This window comes from Limulus polyphemus, unplaced genomic scaffold (genome assembly GCF_000517525.1).
Source record: "Limulus polyphemus unplaced genomic scaffold, Limulus_polyphemus-2.1.2 Scaffold2061, whole genome shotgun sequence".
In the NCBI taxonomy this organism is placed as follows: domain Eukaryota; kingdom Metazoa; phylum Arthropoda; class Merostomata; order Xiphosura; family Limulidae; genus Limulus; species Limulus polyphemus.
The window spans coordinates 124,992-145,667 of record NW_013667671.1 but is presented as its reverse complement, the minus strand read 5'-3'; the positions used below and the strand labels follow the sequence as shown (position 1 = coordinate 145,667).

The 20,676-nt window shown below is 33.1% G+C and overlaps 1 protein-coding gene across 7 annotated transcripts in view; it reads left to right on the top strand.

The window, feature by feature from the left end:
* The window catches only part of LOC106465821 (collagen alpha-1(I) chain-like), a 154,163-nt gene that overhangs the window by 49,549 nt on the left and 83,938 nt on the right, over positions 1 to 20,676 (top strand). For 3 of the 7 annotated variants that reach the window (XM_022393769.1, XM_013926056.2, XM_022393771.1), the window contains exon 4: positions 10,020 to 10,091. In XM_022393769.1, coding sequence (XP_022249477.1) covers positions 10,020 to 10,091 — 72 coding nt within the window. Of the gene's footprint in view, positions 1 to 7,806; positions 7,973 to 9,618; positions 10,092 to 20,676 lie in introns of those variants that run through there. The other 4 variants (XM_022393770.1, XM_022393766.1, XM_022393767.1 and 1 more) reach the window with 2 other exon arrangements.

The window sequence follows — 20,676 nt, the reverse complement described above, 5'->3', positions numbered from 1 at the left end:
TGCATTGCAACAGGCTTTGGCGTTATCATCGTCCAGGACATTTCAGTTGGAACGAAGTGAACAACGGAACAAATGACGTTGCTGAAGACGTGTCGACGAAGAAACTCTTCCCGATTTGAGAAGAAAAACATTGAAGCCGTTAATGAAGTTACTACCACTGATGTTACTGTTACCGATAATGGGACATTTCCTGATGGAGCAGATGAACCCCACGTGAAGCAGAAGCCAATGAGACAGAGACCAGTACGGAACGACATGGGTCCTGTACAATTAAGATACTTTATTGTATTTTAATTTTGTGTTTGTAAATTCTGTACATTTAATTAAATTATTGTTCATTATCTATTGGTTTAATGTAAGTGGCTATTGTTCGTCCCGAGAGGCAGTGTTATGACAGCGGAAGTCACGTGACGCTGCTGGTGCATTGGCGCTGGTGGTGTGTGCGAGGAGTTTTTCGATTGAGCGTGAATTTCATAGTTTGTTCCAGTCGCCCTATTTTTTAGTATATAAGCCCGGCAAATAAAGCCAGCAAAAAAAAAGATAGAATTGCATAGGCAAATAGCTTGAAGATTGAGATAATTGAGTTAAGCGAACAGTAGGCACCGTAAGTAAAGTGTGTGAATCGCTGTGAATTATAGCGTGTTTTTATAAAAGTAGTTAAGTTAAAGTGACTGTGGAAATTCTGTGTATTACAAAGTTGTATCAAGAAAGAATAAACTAGTTTCAATTAAGAAAGGACTTGTATTGCTGAAGTTCCTCGGAAATAATTTATACCGGAAATTAACAAACGAGCAGATACGCAACAGTACATATGATAGTAAGGATTAAGCACGATCCAATTTTGGCGTGAATTCTCTATCAGCAACAAAAAATATTTTCATTTTTCAACCTTGGTGCATCTTGCTGTTGTATGCTCAGTAAATATTTCATTTAACAACAAATATTGGTGTTATTCTATTTGTGCATAGGCATTACTATGTTTACAATGATATTATGAGAAAGTTAAAATTCATGTTATATTTGACGGAGTAAAAACACAGTAAAGCGTTAGATATTTTGTTCTTCAGACATATCTTAAAGTGGAGATGTAAATGTAGCTTGTGGCCTGATGGTTAGCGTGCGACTGTGAATCCGAGGATTCGTGGATCGCGACTCGCTGTCGCAAAAATAGTACTCCGCAATTTGAGGCCGTGGGTGCGCTATACGACTGACAGTCAAACCTCACAATTCGATCAGACATGAGTGACTCAAGAGTTAGCAGTGGGTGCTGTTGGCTAGCTACCTTCCCTCTAGTCCAGTGTTTTCCAAGTTGTTGTTGGTCGCAAGTGGTATCGGTTTGAGTTGCAGAGCAATTAAGATACATTAAAATATAAACATATATTTATTTTAAAATATTTTATAAAATAATAAACCTAAAATGTTTTTAAACGAACAGAACAGGAGCGCACTACTTGATGTTGCTGAAATGTATTAGAACATTGGTCTCAGACAAACACCTGGCTACTAGCTACTCAGGTCGGTCGTTTGTCGTGAAGTTTGAAAACCACTGATCTATTCTATCACTTCAAACTTAGGGACGACTAGCAGCAGATAGCCGTTATGGAGCTTTGAACAAAATCCTGATACAAACAAAAATATACTTTTATGCGCAGATATTCAACGTCGTTCTATTAAAACAACATGGGCATTTTATCCAAATAGGAAAAAAAAAACTTTCTTCTTTACTAAGAGCTACGCACAAGGAGGTCTTCAAGCGCTATTATCTTGTCATAGACTTCGTGAGAATTGCCATAATGAATGGAAGCGAAGGTTTGAGGGTTAGAGTTGAGTATACTTGGTTGTTTTTGAGAGTGACAGGTTATCTCGTTCAGTAAGGTTAGTCCGGCATCCATAAGGTTTAAAGTGTTAGATATTCAGGATATAGTAAAACTGGTTTTTGAGAGCTTCCTTGAATTATTTACTAACATTTGGTGGGACGCCATTGTCTGTTTTTTTGTCTTGTTTAAACGCAAACACACGTGTGGTCCGTACATAGAGTTATATTTGTAGCTAATGGCAATAAATGTGATGAAATTGGAAGTTTGGTATCTTACCTTGTGTCGTCCATAACGCAAGATCAGATGTTTGTAAACAAGCACGTAAAAGGCAAAATGATAAAGAGATCGATGAAGGAGTGGTAAATTATAATTTTCTTTTAATGACAACATTGCTTTACTTTTTTGAAGTTAGTTATCTTACTGTTCACCAGAACACGCAACATTCATCAAACTAGAATATAAAGTGGACAGTCGTGATTTTGTTTTTTGAAGGTTATAGTTCGAGAATTAGTATCTTATTCAGTGCTACATCTCAACCTTGTGGTTTGTAATTACTATAGACACAGATATTCTGAGAACTCGTTTTTTTTATATTATTCAACCACGTTGTGTTACTGCAGGGTTTTCAATAGGGGGCATTGCAAAGTAGTTCCATGTTCACAGCTTTGTTTTATGTCTTTGCCTTAAGAAGTCAATAAATTTCACTTTCAATTAATAATTAATGTGTAATAATTACACTACATAAGACGATAGTAGGCTAAAGACGACACTATCTCGACACTTGAAATTAGAAGGACTAGTGTATCTCTAGTGTTGATGTTTTCAAAAGGACCATGGCTCGACACTCTTAGAGAATACTTATTTGAGATAACTAATGATCCAAAGAGTACAAGAGCTAGATAATAATGTTTAAAGAACTACTCTAATTTGATAGTTTGTTTTTAAAGAGTGCTATATCTCGATGGTTGATGTGTCAACTAGTACTCAATATTAGTAGTTGTTTTAAAGGATACTACATCTCGACAGTTTTGGGTTTTAAAGAATACGACACCTCCGAAGTCGGTACTTAGTACTATAACTCTCTAGTTGTTGTTTTAAAGAATACGACGCCTCCGAAGTCAGTACTTAGTACTATAACTCTCTAGTTGTTGTTTTAAAGAATACTATAACTTGACAGTCGGTACTTAGTACTATAACTCCCTAGTTGTTGTTTTAAAGAATACTACAACTTGACAGTCGGTACTTAGTACTATATCTCCCTAGTAGTTGCTTTAAAGAATACTACAACTTGACAGTCGGTACTTAGTACTATAACTCCCTAGTAGTTGTTTTAAAGAATACTACAACTTGACAGTCGGTACTTAGTACTATAACTCCCTGGTTGTTGTTTTAAAGAATACTATAACTTGACAGTCGGTACTTAGTACTATAACTCCCTAGTAGTTGTTTTAAAGAATACTACAACTTGACAGTCGGTACTTAGTACTATAACTCCCTGGTTGTTGTTTTAAAGAATACTACAGCTTGACAGTCGGTACTTAGTACTATAGCTCCCTAGTTGTTGTTTTAAAGAATACTATAGCTTGACAGTCGGTACTTAGTACTATAGCTCCCTAGTTGTTGTTTTAAAGAATACTATAGCTTGACAGACGGTACTAAGTACTACAACTTCATAGTTGTTGTTTTAAAGAATACTACAGCTTGACAGTCGGTACTAAGTACTATAACTTCAGAGTTGTTTAGTTAAAGAATACTACAGCTTGACAGTCAGTACTTAAAGACTACTATTACATCATAGTAGTGTTTTAAAGACTACTGAATCTCGACTGTTAGTGTTTTAGAGATCAGATGATTAAGTACACGAAATGTTTTGAAAGGTTACTTATGCTGCAATCAAATTAAAAATATTATGTTATAATTTGAAAATTAGCCTGGTTTTGCGTAATAGCGTTGCAAAGAGCCTTTAATAACATCTCTTTTTAACGAGAAGAGGTTAAAATAATTTTTTAACTTTGTTTGTTTTAGTCACCTTAGAAGGTTTTTTAAGTTATTCAACTCAATGTGATCAAGTCAACAGTTAGATGTCTTTTCACACCCGCTCTTTTCTTTATGTCCAGTAACATAAATCGGCTGTGAACCGTATAGTTTAAACCAGTGATTCCAGAAGCATATAACACACAAGCTCTCGCACATATGGGACATTTTACACTAATTATGAGTGTGCAGAAATGTATTTGCAAATACATGTGTCATGCACGTGACATACTCCTACACGCATACACAAACAACAACACAAATGCTTTCACCGATTATAATATATTGGTAATTATCTGGTAGATATTTAGTTACACCTAAAGTGATTTCACACGGATTTCTTTTTAGAGTGTTTGTTCGTTTTTTACAAAGAAAAATATTTAAGAACGAAATAATAGTAAAAAATTTTTACTTTAAAATTCGTGATGGATCTGAGAATAATTATTTTTAAAAACGCACTTTTTCTCCGGTAAGTTTCGGAGCTTATAATGCTAAAATTGGAGATTTGATCCCTGTATTCGGCACATCACAAATAGTTCATTGAGTAACTTCGCGATTAACAATAAACTACTTTAAAATACGGTATCGCAGAAAAGCTGTTTAACGATCTCTTATGAAACGGCAGAAACGCGATGACGTATTATTGATAAGGCGTATTATTATTGAAATGGCGAGATGTCGGGGGTGGCTGTAAGTGGAGTTCATGATCACAAAGGAAATTTTATGTGGGTGGGTTGTTATCTTATTAAATTTGTGCTTCATCAACTGAGTTGATTGAAGATCAGATAATTATTTTATGAAACAGTTGTCTGATGTCATCTGTTTTTTTATTTACGTAACTCAGTTTGGCTGTATGTGTCATATCTTAGATATAATATATTATGGTTATTAAAGGTTCCCTAGAAGAGCCAAGTGGTGTGACGAGTTTCTATATCGAGAGCCGGAGTTCAGTATCAATAATGCTATTTAATGTTTTGCCTAACTGCTTTGTGTACAACTTCTCATGTAAATAATAAAAACAAACTGCCATCATCAGCGCTATGTCAATTTGTTGTCATATATCCATCTTTTCAAGCATCAGTGTAATGGAAAAAGCTCGTCTATTTATATTTATCCTTTTTTAACAGCATACAGATAGAAAGGAGGCTGACACACTGTGCCACATCATTCAAATTAGGAGCATAAATTCAACTTTTTATTTTATAAAATGCATTGACTTGGTCATCTTAGATTTTATTAGGAAGTTCTCACAGGTATAACTGAAGTGGAATGCTAATTTCAGTGGTCTGTTTCTCGTTATCTGTTTGTAATTCCTTACTTTTCTGTTACGAACAAATGCCTTTCGAAAACTGGACAGACAATAGCTTTAGATCTGGAATAGTTTGGATTCTTAATATTTAAGTTAATCTAATGTCACATGTGAGGCTTGCGAATACAAGTTAAATATGATGAATATATATTCATATCTTTTATATCTGTATATCTTTTACTTCGCAAATACGTCTCCTACACGGATTCATTCTACTCTGTAGTTTGTGCGCTATATTTATTCGTCGGTCCCATATATATATATATATTTGTAACATATAATATAAAATTACATCAAGTATAGTAACTTGTTGTAATAGCTAACTTTTCTTATATCCACTTTGACTTATCATAGAGCACACGATATTGTTCACTCGGCACACTGTAAAAGGAAATTTAACGAGTTTAAAACAGAGACTTTCCAGTTACATATGTTATTAGGGTTTGAGATGACTAGAGGTTACTCAAAGTTTGTAAAATTGCTACTTATAATAGTTGCAATGATTGATCACGTACCATTGAGACCCTTTCACAGTATCTGGAACTCGAATTTCAAGCTAATTGAAAGAGCACCCTAACGTGACAAACATTCAATTCTTATATCATTGTAAAAAGTGTCGGACATCTTTGTAACAAATCTACAGCGACTTTTCTGCATATTATGTAGTCACATATGAAGGAGCACCATCTGTAAGGTGTAATGCAACGTGTTCTCCACGAAAGCGGGGACTTTCGAGCGCTTTTTAAACAACCACTGTCACAGTCTAGTTGTGAGCATGCTTCGCGGAATAGCAGCAAATATTGAATCCAAGGACAATGATCACAAGGATTACAAGTCCAGATACTTTAGGCAGCGCAGTATATACAACACCATAAACATTACCGTTGTCGGTATAAATACAGGGTAATTTCATGTATGTATATAAACTTTGTCGCTCTGCATGTACTTACTGTCTCAGAATGACCTTGGATATGTACTTATCAGGCTTACTATTAAAGTATTAATACTAAAGTGTCTTCACATGTAAATATTAGATTTAATATCATCATTATGATGGAAAAACTTTACATACAGTTTCATAAGTATTTACATGCATTTAAACATTGTAGCCTCATATAATTACATTAAGTTTGCACTGTTAAGAAGTCTTAAGTTCAATGATTCTAAAATTAATATCTGTGGTTTTATCTGATGATTGGATATACAGAGATTGAGTATATTATATTGAAATGATTTTGGAGCTTTATCACGTCCTTACAGTCCAAGTCGGCACGGTCGCTCATGCAATATCATGAAACTTGACAATAGCCCAGCTGCGTAATTTCTATTGCAAAAGAGTCCGTCATTAGGCTTTAATTTTCAAGTTACACACCTCCTCCCTGACACCTTTCCATAGTCTATCTAGTGTATGAGGACAACGGTTTTCTAGTGCTCGTTTCAACAGTCGGATCGCATATGAATCCATAGGTTCTGCAAGTTTTCGTATGGAATAGCATGATTAATCGTTGCACTCTCCAGGTGCTTGAGGTATGCAACAGTTAAACTGATATATCATTGGAGCAAATTGTGTACTCGTAACTTTTATGACTTTTCTAGACTGAGAACCTTCTTAATTACTTTGCTGACTGTTTCCTATAACAAGTGGATGGTTTTTTCCACTGACCTTTGTATTCGTGGATTCTCATTTGTTACAAAACGCCGAACCACACTTTGCTTACTGTGGCTGAGGTACGACTTGTTACAGGTCTCTTTTTGGTTGGTCCTGTGTCCCAAGTTCATCCTTTATTTTCTAATGCCATTAAGTATAAGGGTTATTCCCGTTTTGGAGATTCCAAATACCCGATCTGAACAGATCTTTCTAATGTGAGTGTAGGAATATTTTGAGTCTGAATGCTGTTACATACCTTTCCCAAAAGCGATGACTTTTCAGTGGCATCACACTACATAGGAAATGCGAAATAATGTCAAATAATGTGACTTTATATCGGCTTTGGTTGTCACATGAATTTTCAAAATCGTTTTAAGATAAGGTACTCAACCCTGTAACGTATGGGTGGGCGTTTCCAAAAAGAAATGCTCATAGATCAGAGACGATGAGCTCTAGAAAATGAAGGTTTATTACTTATCGCTAAAATTCGCCATTCCATTCAAGGAATCATTGCTATATAACAAGTTCATATGCGAGACATAAATAAAGCTTTAGGTCCAAGTTGTAAAATGAATTAGTCTTGTAAGTTCTATATTCTGCTTAATACGTTTCACTATCTGTCTACTAATACAGTTGATCCTCAGCATCGTTTGAAGAAACAAATTATCTAGGCCACGATAAAATTATTTTTTCTACATTTTATTTAATTATTTTCTACATTTTTCAACTAATTAGTTGATGCGTAGCATTGCTTGAGTGAAATATGATCTCAGTCATGAAGTTGTAACTTCTTCTTTCTTGGTTTGGTTGCATATTTTCTATTTATTATAATAAGCTGATGTTTGTAATAAGTAAATATCTCCAGGGAAAGCATTTCATCTGACAGAGTAACACGAAGCCGTCGGCTTCAAACTGCTGGTTGGTTCTAAAAAGAATGTTCCTGCCCAACATTTAGGTGGGCGGTTACAACTGGTCTAGTCATCTTTTAAGCGTCTCGTGAGGTGATCTCACAAAACAGGCTTTGGCACAAGAGCACGCGTATCTCGAGGCGTAGTGAGAAAGTTACATTTCGAGTCCTCAGCAAGCTTGCCCGCGAAACTTCAGACACTGCTCACCTCCTGGGCTGTGAATAACCAGTCTGACTGGCGAACATACAACTCTGTGGTAAAGTAATGTTTCATTTTTAATAGGCGACTGTTATAAGTACCTGTATAGTGTATATTATTTATTTGTTTTGCACAATTTTTACAAAATGTCATTCCATTTGCTTTGTTGCTCATTCAATTTTGGAGTCACTCGCACTTTTTTGCTTTCATATGAAATTCCGTATAAATACAAAAGGCAAGACTTTGTAATTAACTTTATAAACAATAGTTTGGATAGAACTGGAAGCTATAAAACTGTTTCCTTCTGTCTCATTTCGTATACTTTAACTAAATTGTAACTTTCCGTTTTTCTACAACTATTGTTTTCATATTATTTAGTGATACATAATTCACAGCTTTACGCCCTTTTCCACAGTTAAACATCGTATTCTGAATCAACATAGTCCCTAATTTCAACTGGCATATATTACTTGTGTAGGAAATCGTTTAACTATTCGTATATTAATCAAAAAACGTTCTGAGACATTTGACTAATTGTTTAATAAGTTTTTATATAATTTCGCAATATTAATTTTACATTTACTTAAACTTTGTGCTATTAGTTCATGCAATTATCAGTTCAGTTTATTGTAAAGGTTTAAGAATGTTTGATTTTTAATTTAACGATGCACTAAAATAGTCATTATATATTGTTAATTCTTATAGACGTTTCACACTGTAAATTGCTATGCGTTTTTAGGCTTTTTATATTTTTAATATGTAGCTTTAAAAAAATTCAAAGCTGTTGATTTATAGTTTAAATACTTTGCATTGTTAATTCATACCTTCCTTTAAAGTTTTCGTAGTTGACTCAGGATTTCACTAGAATTTGAAATTTGATAAACTATAATTTCCAGAAAACTTTTACGTTCTTAATATGTAGGTTTGCAAGGAATGTTGTTGTATAATTCTCATAGTTGCTAACGCTTTTTAATTTCCTAATTTTTCTGGATTTTTTTTTTCATTGTTAATACATAACTGTTACTTCTACATTGTTAATTTAATTCTTATATATGTATTATATTTTAGAATAACTCGTAAGACACCCTAAAATGTTACAATCATTTTTAGATGTCTGACAATGGAAATATATATATTTCTGTAAGATGATCAACATTGCAAATATATATCTTTTGAAAATCTATATTGAGATTTTCAGTTTTCTAAGATGTTTGTTGTTGATTTGTTTTTTCTAAATATTTGTTAGTCATTTATAAATATTCTAAGACGTTCTACATTGTTATTTCATTATAAAACTTTCTGCAATGTTAATTTTATAGCCTCTAAGATGTTTCTTGTAGTCTTATCAGGCGTTGTTAATTAAGCAAGTTTAGTTGTTGGTTTTTTTCACATCAGTTCGTAAAGATGAGTCATGAGGTTCTCTATCATTGTTTTCGTCTTTCTTCGATGATCATATTTGTTATCTTAACATCCTTCAACATGAACCATATCCTGTTTATTGTGTGAAGTCGTCTACTTTCAGGTCTTGTTAGCAAGTCGAAACTAGGTTTATAATATTTACTCTATGTATGTAACTTTTCTTACAAAGTTGTTCACACAAGCAATCGAATATTTAGGAATGAGGAGTTCAGTTAAAAGGATGTTTTTGCTTCATTTTCTTTTTGTTTTTAGTTATTCAATATCGTCTGACGGTTCCTATTTTAGGGATTTTTTAGCTCGTCTCCTCAAAACCTCTGTTACCTGATTAGAAGCATCAGCGGTGAATTACTATACATTTTCTACAAACGAGTGGATTTTAACAAGTTCTGCAGAACAAGATTTGCCTGTCGGATTTTTCTGACAAAGAAAAGGCCACTCGACAACAGTGCTACGAAAAATCTCGACTGGCCTTATGCTATCAGCAACTGTAGTTGAGAAATAACTAACTAAAAACTGGTCACGTAAGACACAACATAGCCTGAAAGTATCATCTGAGGTTCGTTTAAACTTTTGCCAACACTACTGGTGCCATGCGTCTAGTTCAGAGTATTTTACAAGGGACTTCTGCAGCCACAAGTTTAGGTTTACGCCTCACGTACTCATTATTATTTTTAATTGCACTGAAGGGGACGTTGCAAGAACTGAGACTGAACAGCAATCCCTACCTGGCAGAAGTTTACTGTCAAGAAATTTTTGAGGTAGGTCTTCAAAAACTAAAAATATATAAAAGTAGATTTTACTTGGGTTTGTTTGCTTATTTATAAACAATACAGTAGACGGCTAAGTTTATTAAATGTATAATAATAAATTAGAGTATTTTTTTCCAGTAAATATTTGTTTGTTTGTTGAATTTTGTGCGAAGGTAGCAGTAAGTATGATATTTGATCAAGTTCGACAAATTCTATGACAAAAGACTTATTTTAACGTCATCATCTTTTATCATCTGTGCTGTAATTGATTCAGTAGTTATACACTGAAAAGGAAGTTAAACAGCGCACGCTTGCAAAGTAAGTTTAAATATTTAATTGAATAATAGCAGACAGTTATTTAAAGGGTGACTAATTACTCTTTATGTTTTCAGCTACTGGTTATTAATAACCACAGTTATTTTACCTTTACAATAACAACTTTATTTCTTCGTAAAAAGCAAGGGATATTAATCTTCTTAACTTTAGCACATAAAATTAATATTCATCATAATATTACATTTTGAAAAAAAAAAACAGTTCTTCCTATAATAGAGAGTAATATATTAACATTCTGATCATTAATAGTCGTTACATTCTATATGTTTATTGTATGATGGTTAACACCAATCATATACTAAATGTTAATAATATAATGTTTAACGCCAATAATATTATTTACTATATGTTAATAGTATAATGTTAACGGCAGACATATACTACTTATTAATAATATAACGGTTAACGCCAGTCATATACTATATGTTCATAATATAACGGTAAATGCCAGTAATATATACTATATGTTGATAATATAACGGTAAACGCTAGTCATATACTATATGTTAATAGTATGATGGTTAACACCAGTCATATACTATATGTTAATAGTATGATGGTTAACACCAGTCATATATTATATGTTACTAGTATGATGGTTAACACCAAACGTATACTACTGATTAATAATATGGTGATTAACGCCAGTTGACTTTCTACTTCTCTAATTGTTACAATGATTAATTTCGATAACTCACTACCTATTGTTATTTTAATTAACACTGGTTACCTATAACTTCAGGTTCGATCCAGTGTCAGCGGAGATAGCCCATTATTTAGCTTTACGCTTGAAACAAACAAACACTTTATGTAATAAAGATGGTGATTGACATTTGTTATTTTACTTTAGATTCTCCTATTTTTCTACTTGTTAAATTATCATAATTAACGCCGGCTACTTACACTATCAGAATCGCGTTCTTTTCTAATTTCTACCACAATCACTGAATGTCTACTACTTCAAGAATATTTTTTCACTACAAGTAATATGACGATTAACTCCAGATGCTAACAATTCAAATAGACCTAGTTCGCAATACACATTTAAAATAAGATCATGATTAATGCTGATTTTTGTACTAGTTCAAGTAAACATTCTTACATGTCAATGAGATGATGATTAACTCCGGTTATTACTAGCTCAAACATACTCACTTCTCTAGACACGCTAACGAGATGATGGTTAACCCCGGTTATTACTAGCTCAAACAGACTCACTTCTCTAGACACATTAATGAGATGATGATTAACTCCGGTTACTACTAGCTCAAACAGACTCACTTCTCTAGATACGTTAATGAAATAATGATTAACTCTAGTTACTACTAGCTCAAATAGACTCACTTATCTAGACACGTTAATGAGATGATGATTAGCTCCGATTACTACTAGCTGAAATATATTCATTTCTCTAGACACGCTAATGAGATGATGCCTAACCCCAGTACTACTAGCTCAAACAGACTCACTTCTTCAGACAAGTTAATGATATGATGATTCGCTGATTACTACCAGTTGAAATAGACCTACTTTTATATAAATGTGAATATCATGATGTACATCAGAAATCAGGTTTCATACTTACGATGAACTTTCTACTTCAAATATTGATATTAGGATGATTAATCGCAGTGCTTACTACTTGTGTTATGCCTATTTTTTCTAACTGTTAAAAGATGATGCTTAGTGCCAATTATTTTACTACTTGTTGACCTACTTTTCTCAGCGATAATAAAATAATAGATGATGTTATCACATCACTGAAGACACACTAAATAGTTCACACTTTTAGTAGACATGATTTACATGATAGCAATGTTCTAAAAATTGTAAATGTTAGTTAAATACGAAATGAAGAATGTTTTTCAAGATTATGCTGAGTAAAACCTCATTTCCTCTCATTATATTCTAATGCTGCTATCGTGTGTTTTCCGTAATAAACCTATATAAAGAAGTTTTTGTACAGCAATAACTTATATGATAATTGATTTAAAAGTCAAATATGTAGGACATATGCATGTACGTCCGTATGTAACCATGCCTTTTTCAGAAATTATCTAATTATTTTACGATTAACACAAGTAAACATTCAATAAAACTCACCAAGAGTTGCTAATCAATTTTTTACCGCCTTAATTTTTTCACTTAAAAATTAATGAAACGTTCTAAGATGGTAATAACCGTGGAAGTTTAAAGACTTCATCTATGCACAACAGTACATACTCACAGTTGTACAAGCACAACATACGTATACAACCTACACATACATACACGCAACGACAAGAGCAAAAACTTATAGTCACCAAAATTACAGTCTTCTGTTTGGTACTCACGCTCTAACATGGCTTTCAGCTGTAAACTCAGTATAACTGAGTTGGAATAAAGTCAAGAACAGGTTAGGTTTAAAAACTGAAGTTTCTGATGTGTTGTTGCATTCCTTGAAATTATGTGCTCGAAATACTTAAAACTGAAGCTTCTTCGTCTATCTAAACTAACTCACACACAATACTAATCCCAGCTTTTGTTAATTAATACAGAATGTTGTATTACTCGGGGACTTTTGCTGTACTTGGACTGTGTTCAAACGAGGGTGGTTGACTCGGGAGATTCCTTCACTACTACATCCTTATGCTGTTGGTTGTATGGAGTGAAAAATGATCACATGGTTGGTATATGACCCCGTCGTGGTTAACATTTTGAGTCACGACGTGTTTACAGTTACGGTACAACGTCTAGGAGCATAACATATCATATTAAGGCAAGACCTGTACTTCTAAGCTAGAACCTGAACAGTTACATGCTGTTTCATAGCTCCTGATTACAGTTCATGGCACTGAATATAATATTGAACATGTAGATGGTCTAAAGATAGTTTGTTTATAGTTGTTACATACGGCTGGCTGTCTGCCCACTAGTTAATACCAGCCAAGATTTTTAAGGAGATGCATTCTTTGTTGTTATTAATACTTACGGGTTATGATAAAAAAATTCAAAAATACACCACATCTTTTACCAAAAAAGATATCCTTAACCCTACACTTTGTATAATTTTATTCGTATAACAATTGAGAGAGTTAAAACAGCGTTAAATATTTTACTTTTTTATGCTGAAATGTTTGCACAAAACTTTTAATTTCTTGTAGAAAATCATAAAACAAGCACTCATAAAAGTAAGTCAAAAAATAAAAACGAAGAAGAAAAAATATGATTGAAACCCAGCTCACTTTACAATAACCAGAAGTTTGTTTGTGTTTAGCGCAAAACTTTACAATGGGCTATATGCGTTCTGGCTACCCTGGGAAATCGAACCTCGGATTTCATCATTTTAAATCTGTAAACCAGGGAAGGGGAAGAAATATAAGCAAGAATACAAGTGCGGTGAAAAAAAATGTGTTCAGGTTTTTTATGTAATTTGGTTAATTATGCGTAGTAATTAATCTCGGAATCTTTGATATGTGTCTAATGTAAGGCTTAACTGTTTAAAAGGTTTCTTTCGCAAGTTCTAACTATTGAACAATAAATGTGATTTTAAAGCTATCGTTAATCTGAATAGTGATTTGGGATTGGTAATAACGTTAAACAGGTTTTTGATAGAAATAATTTAGAATATGTGTCCCTTCCACATATAAATAGTTTTAGCGCTAAAGTTTGCTACATTCATGTGACTGTGCAGTGTTTTAGTAGGATATACTTCCTACATCTATGTGAAAATGCTGTATTTTTTATAGGATATAGTTGTTACATGCATGTGACAATGTTATGTTTTAGTAAAATATACACGTTCTAAAATTACATTTCCGAACACGTACAAAACCCGTAAAATCAAAAAGTGGAGATAAGCCTTCATTATTCGGTCGATAATTTTGGAATTTACAGCCATATAGCTGTGATATTACAGTTTGTAGTTGATTAGAATATCGTAGTGTAGAAAAAGAATAAATTGAAGTTTATCTTTGTTAAAGTTTAGCTCATTTAGATATTATGTAATTGGATTATCAATATTTAAATCGTGATTTAGAGAAATAGTAATATATAATCACTGTCGATTATAGCATTGTTAATAAACCAAATTTAGTTAGAATATCTATTTCTGTCAAATCTCATTTAATTCGTAAATATCGAAATTAAATTCTATTGTATTTGAAAAATTACTTATCAAGTTTTTAATAATATTATAAGTAATGTTATCTTAATTAGAATACAATTTTATTTAAGGAATACAATAAAAACAAAGGATGGAGAAGCATTTCATTCTTCACTATTAACAACTCTGATATATTTGGCAAGGTTGTTTAGGACATATTTTAAATAAAACTATCCTTATTTTCTAGTTTAACAATATATGAGATAAGAGAGTTGATTATTTATAAATATTGAGGATTCAGTGATGACGTTGTAAAGTGTTTCACAAAAAGAGTAATATTTCACATCTTCAGATTTCCTCATCAGCTGAGTGATATATTCTCCTACAGGGATACTTTACTGAGATTGGAAGGCGTTCTTTAATTCCCTTTATATGTACTAAGGGACGTATTAGAGATATCTCTATAGGTGCTAAAACTGGGAGTCTCTTATGAAACTGAGCAAGTCACCCGATTTTTCTTAAATAAATAAGTATTTCTTCTCAGCTCTCCAGTAAATTCCGATTATGAAACATACGAAACGAAAACAAAAGTCACTTTTTTGGGTCTCATAGTTTCACTGCGTTTGCCAGGCAGTCAAACTGGGTGTGCATCATCTATTTATTTCTGTTATTAAAATTCAAAACTTTTTATCCTCATTATCAGCAAAAGTAAAAATAATTGATAAAGAGATTTTTTTGAACTTTGTTGATATTCAAAGTTCATTAGCAGAGATTTATAGGGAAGAAAGCTGAGTTTTACTTCAAATGTTTGATCATTTTAAATGTTTATTAGCAGAAAATTATAAGGAAGAAAGTTGAGTTTTACTTCAAGTATTCGGTTATTTTAAATCTTAATTAGCAGAGATTTATAGGGAAAAAAGTTGAGTTTTACTTCAAGTATTCGGTTATTTTAAATCTTAATAAGCAGAGATTTATAGGGAAGAAAGTTGAGTTTTACTTCAGGTGTTCGGTTATTTTAAATGTTTATCAATTAAAGTTTATAGGGAAAAAGGTTTAGTTTAGATCAGGTGATGGGTTATTGCAAATGTTTATTAGCAGAGTCTAGTTTAAACGATCGGGTACGTACAGAGTAAGTTGACATATTGTAGGTGACAGCTTTTGGTATCCAAATAACAGCAGAGATTTATGACGAATAACTCAGCATATCTTTATTTTGTTTTTTAAGCAAGTTCACATTGGGCTATCTGCTGTATCCACCGTGAGTAATCGAACCCCGTATTTGAGCTTTGGAAGTCCGCAAACTTATCGCTGTATCACCGGCGGACACACACTTTTGAGATTGGTCTGTTGTGATGATTGCACTGATTTCTAGTGTAAATGGACAATAGGAAGAGTTTTTGTTTCAGGGGGGTAGGGAGGGGTATAAGTTAAATTGATATGAATGGCATCTTAGGAACGATCAATGCTACTTATTACGTATTATAATTTTTAATTGTTGTAGCTTGTAGCCCTTGTTTTAGTGATTGGATCTTTGGTCACTTGATTTTTATGCTCAAGAAAAATCCTTAATTACGAAATGCTTGTTGAAGACACGAAGGATAGGCATGTAACCTACTGTTTAAGCGTCCCGGACTGTGAAGTGGCTCGCTTCGCTTCCTCTTGCTGCAAAAAGACGACTCGCACTTTGGGATTTGACGGTCAAATCCTTCTATTTGATTAGACAAGAACAGCCCAAGAATTAGCGGTAGGTGCTCTTAACTATGTACCCTTCCTTTACTCTTATTAGTTCAAAAGTAGGTTGAGCAAATAGACCTTGTCTAGCTTTGCGCGAAAATTCTGAACAAGAAAAGACACATAAGATGTCTATGTGATTTTATATCCTCGATCTCTCTGTCATCTAAGGTGTTTCTAGCTGGAACAACCTGTAATGGTGCACAGCCTCTTTGTTTTATGATATATCGGTTTTTATCAAGCTCTATTTCTTGGTGTTACTCGAGTAGATAGAATAGACTTTTTTGCTGTTGTTTACCTCACATACCATTTCACTCATATTACAGGACCTTATCTTAAACTTTGAAGTGATAAGAACTGGTTTTTACGGGACACACGTATGCACTCATGGGTTAGCCATTACATATGGCGTAATTATATTACATAATTACATACATTCGCATAAGAGCATTGTGTTGAAAACGTAGAATCTCTGATATTTTAAAATGATGATATGAAATTCTAGGACAAACAATATGTCCTCTGCCAATATTTCAACAGCTCATACGAAAAGCTTGCTTTACGTCAACTGTAAAATTGTCTAACTCTAATAAATGGGTCTATTTACCTGCTGTGTATTATTTGTTGAAGGAATGAACGAAATTTTTTATTTCTTTTATTTTTCTGGGACTACATACAGCTAATTGGATTGGCTATTATCGTTATGTACCTAAATTCTAGGTCAGTGCTTAACTATCTGTACTCGCGAATAACCTTCATGTACCTTTTTTCTAGGGCAGTATTTAACTGTCTGTATTGGATATTATCCTTATACAACTATTTTCTGGGGCTGTAGTTAGTCGTTTGTTCTGGCTGTATTCAATTAGCTGTCTGTACGTATCACTTTTCTGGAACTGTACTAATTCTATACGTATTATATGAAGTTGTATTTAGCTGTCTGTCGGTCCTGTAATTATAACTTTTCTGGCTCTGTATTTGGCAGTTTGTCCAATCTGTAAAATGTTTTTATAAGTTTTCTGGATTGGTGTCACGTTGGCTGTCTGCGATATCGTATTCGTTTTTAGATTCTCTGAATCTGGGTCTATTTGTTTGCCTGGCATGCAACATTTGTTTGAAGGTTCTCTGGACCTGGTTCTATTTGTTTGTCTGGGCTACAGCATCTGGGTCTGTTTATCTTTCTTGGCTACGAAATTTTGGTTCTCTGGATTTGGATATATTTGTCTGTTTGAGATACAACATTTGTTTATAGGTTCCTTGGATCTGAATCTATTTGTTTGTCTGAGCTACAACATTTGGGTTATCTGGATCTGGGTCTATTTGATTTTCTTGGCTATAGCATTGTAGTTCTCCATATCTGGGTCTATTTGTCTTTCTTGGCTACAACATTTCGGTTCTTTGGATCTGGATATATCTGTTTGTCTGGGCTTCTGTTCTCTGGATCTGAATCTATTTGTCTGTTTGGGAAACAACACTTAATTATAGGTTCTTTGGACTATGGTCTATTTGTTTGGTTAGGCTACACAATTTGGGTTCATTGTAGTTGGGTCTATTTGTCTGTTTGAGGTACAACATTTGTTTATAGGTTCTCTGGATCTGAGTTTCTTTGTTCATCCGAGCTGCAACATTTTTGTTTACGTTTTCTGGTTCTAGGTCTAGTTTTCTGTCTGAGCCACAACATTTGTTTACAGGCTTTCTAGATCTGCTTTATAAAAATTCCTGTTTACAACATTAGGTAAAAGGTTTTCTGCATCTTCATTTTGTTGGTTGTCTGAACTATAACATTTGCTTTTAAAAATGTCACCCCGTGGGACAGCGGTAAAATCAGGGGTTCGATTCCCCCTCGGTGGACACCGCAGATAGCCCGATGTGGCTTTGCTATAAGAAAACACACATATATATACTTTTAAATATTTTGGACCTGGATCTAGATCTAGCTGTCTGTTGGTGCTATAACATTTTGATATGTTTTCTGGGTGTGGATCTTGCTCTCTGTTTGGGTTATAAGAAATATTTACTGGATTTAACTAGTTTATAATATTTGTGTTTTTTGCCTGTTTATGCTATATGAACGATATAATGGTCGTAATGTAAAACATAGCAGTAACCAGCTGGTCATTAATATCCAGGAACCAATAGCTTTCATACAGTTCGTCAAGAAATGATTTCTTGAACATATGAAGACATCGTGTGATCATTCATAGAAACACGTTACTTATAACAAAAGACATCATGAGATCATTCATAGAAACACGTTACTTATAATAAAAGACATCGTATGATCATTCATAGAAACACGTTACTTATAACAAAAGACATCATGAGATCATTCATAGAAACACGTTACTTATAACAAAAGACATCATGAGATCATTCATAGAAACACGTTACTTATAATAACAGACATCGTGTGATCGTCTGTTTTGATAGTTTCTTTTACTCTTTATTTTCAAATATATGATGTCTTATTTTTCTGGAGTCAATATAACTTGGCTTTTAGAAGACCTTCGTTCATGGCAACTGTCCAAGTGTATAATTGGCCAGTTGTGTTCATTAAAAGTCAAAGGCCAGACTGGAATGGAGACCCATAATTTTAAACTCAATGTCGTGTCTCCAGATTGTCTGATACATTTTCATTATATATTTTGGTAGGTTGGCTAACAGTTATTATTTAAAGAAATCCTACTCTTACATGACACAATAAATGTTATTTTTACTCTTGAAATCTTTATATAGTAAAGCAAGCTAGCTTTATTATCTAGTTTTGTTTTGGATTAGCGTCGTAAGGGATGAGTCAGAAGTAATGTTTTTTAGAGCACACGTACTAAGGTTTTGTTTGGAAGAAGAAAATTAGATCACATTCCTCTTTGACTTACTATCTTGTCAAGAGTGCTAACGAACATATTCATCAATCTTGAAAAAATCGCATTTAACTGTCTTGTCCAAGTGAAGTATTTTTATTGTTTCTCTATGTCTCTAATAATTTCTTTCTATGTGACACATTAAACTCTTAAAGCAATGTCAGAACAACGACCACGTTTTACATAAATATACATATATATTTTTTGCTATCTATCATATTGAATATACTTGCATACATTGTTAACTCCTTTTAGTCTGACGCATATAAGGTTTGAAGTATTGTCAGATCACGTTATCATTAATTTCTGCTTGCTCAAAACAAGCTACCTACATTAACTAGAACTAAATATTGACACAGTAATTAATATAATTAATTTAATATATCGTTTTCATTACATGTATGTAAAACATTGTTACTCTCTGATTATGATAAAACCTAATGATATGACGCATTTCATTGTTATAATACTTTGAGATCGGTTTGTTATAGTTGACAACTGTTTAATATGATTATTTCAATATAGCACATGCAGAGTGTAAAATATTATCAGATTACACTGTTATCGTATGATTGTGATAAAACCTAATGATATGACGCATTTCATTGTTATAATACTTTGAGATCGGTTTGTTATAGTTGACAACTGTTTAATATGATTATCTCAATATAACACATGCAGAGTGTAAAATATTATCAGATTACACTGTTATCGTATGACTGTGATATAACCTTTCAATGTAACACATACATAGTGTAAAACATTATCAGATTACAACGTTACTGTATGACGGGGATATAGCGTTTCAATATAACACATACATGGTGTAAAACATTATCAGATTACACTGTTATCGTATGCCTGTAATATAACCTTTCAAAGTTTAAAAGTATTGTCAGAGCAAGAAAAAAGTTTATTATATTGCTGATATCTATTTAAAAGTCATTTCTGTCAATGTGATACATAAATAATTTGTTTTTTGTTTAAGCGCAGAGTTTCACAGTGGGTTATCTGTTTCTAACATTCTTTCAATGTAAAATATGCATGGTTTATACAAAGCATTTTCATATTGTTTCATACTAATTAATCATGACAAAACTTTTCAGTGCGACAAACATATGGTTTCAAATATTAATAGATTGCATGGCTATTGTCTCCTTATTACAGTATGTTCAGTGTGACAGGCATATGGTTTCAAATATTGTGCGATGACATGATTATTGTCTCGTTATGACAAAACTTTTCAAAGTGGTACACACATAGTTTAACACATTTTCAGATATTAATGACCAATACTCGTTAAACACTCTGAACCTTGTATTTGTGTAACTAACAAGGTAAATATAATTCCTTTCCTTTCAACTCATGTTGTGAAAAAGACGTTCATTCTTGCACCTTTGTTGCCACCTTATGTACACTGTGAAACTAACATCCCAGTAACAAACAGTTCTAGTTCTCCTGTCTCTGTTGTGGATTTATGTACACTATGAAACTAACATCCCAGTAACAAACAGTTCTAGTTCTCCTGTCTTTGTTGTGGATTTATGTACACTATGAAACTAACATCCCAGTAACAAACAGTTCT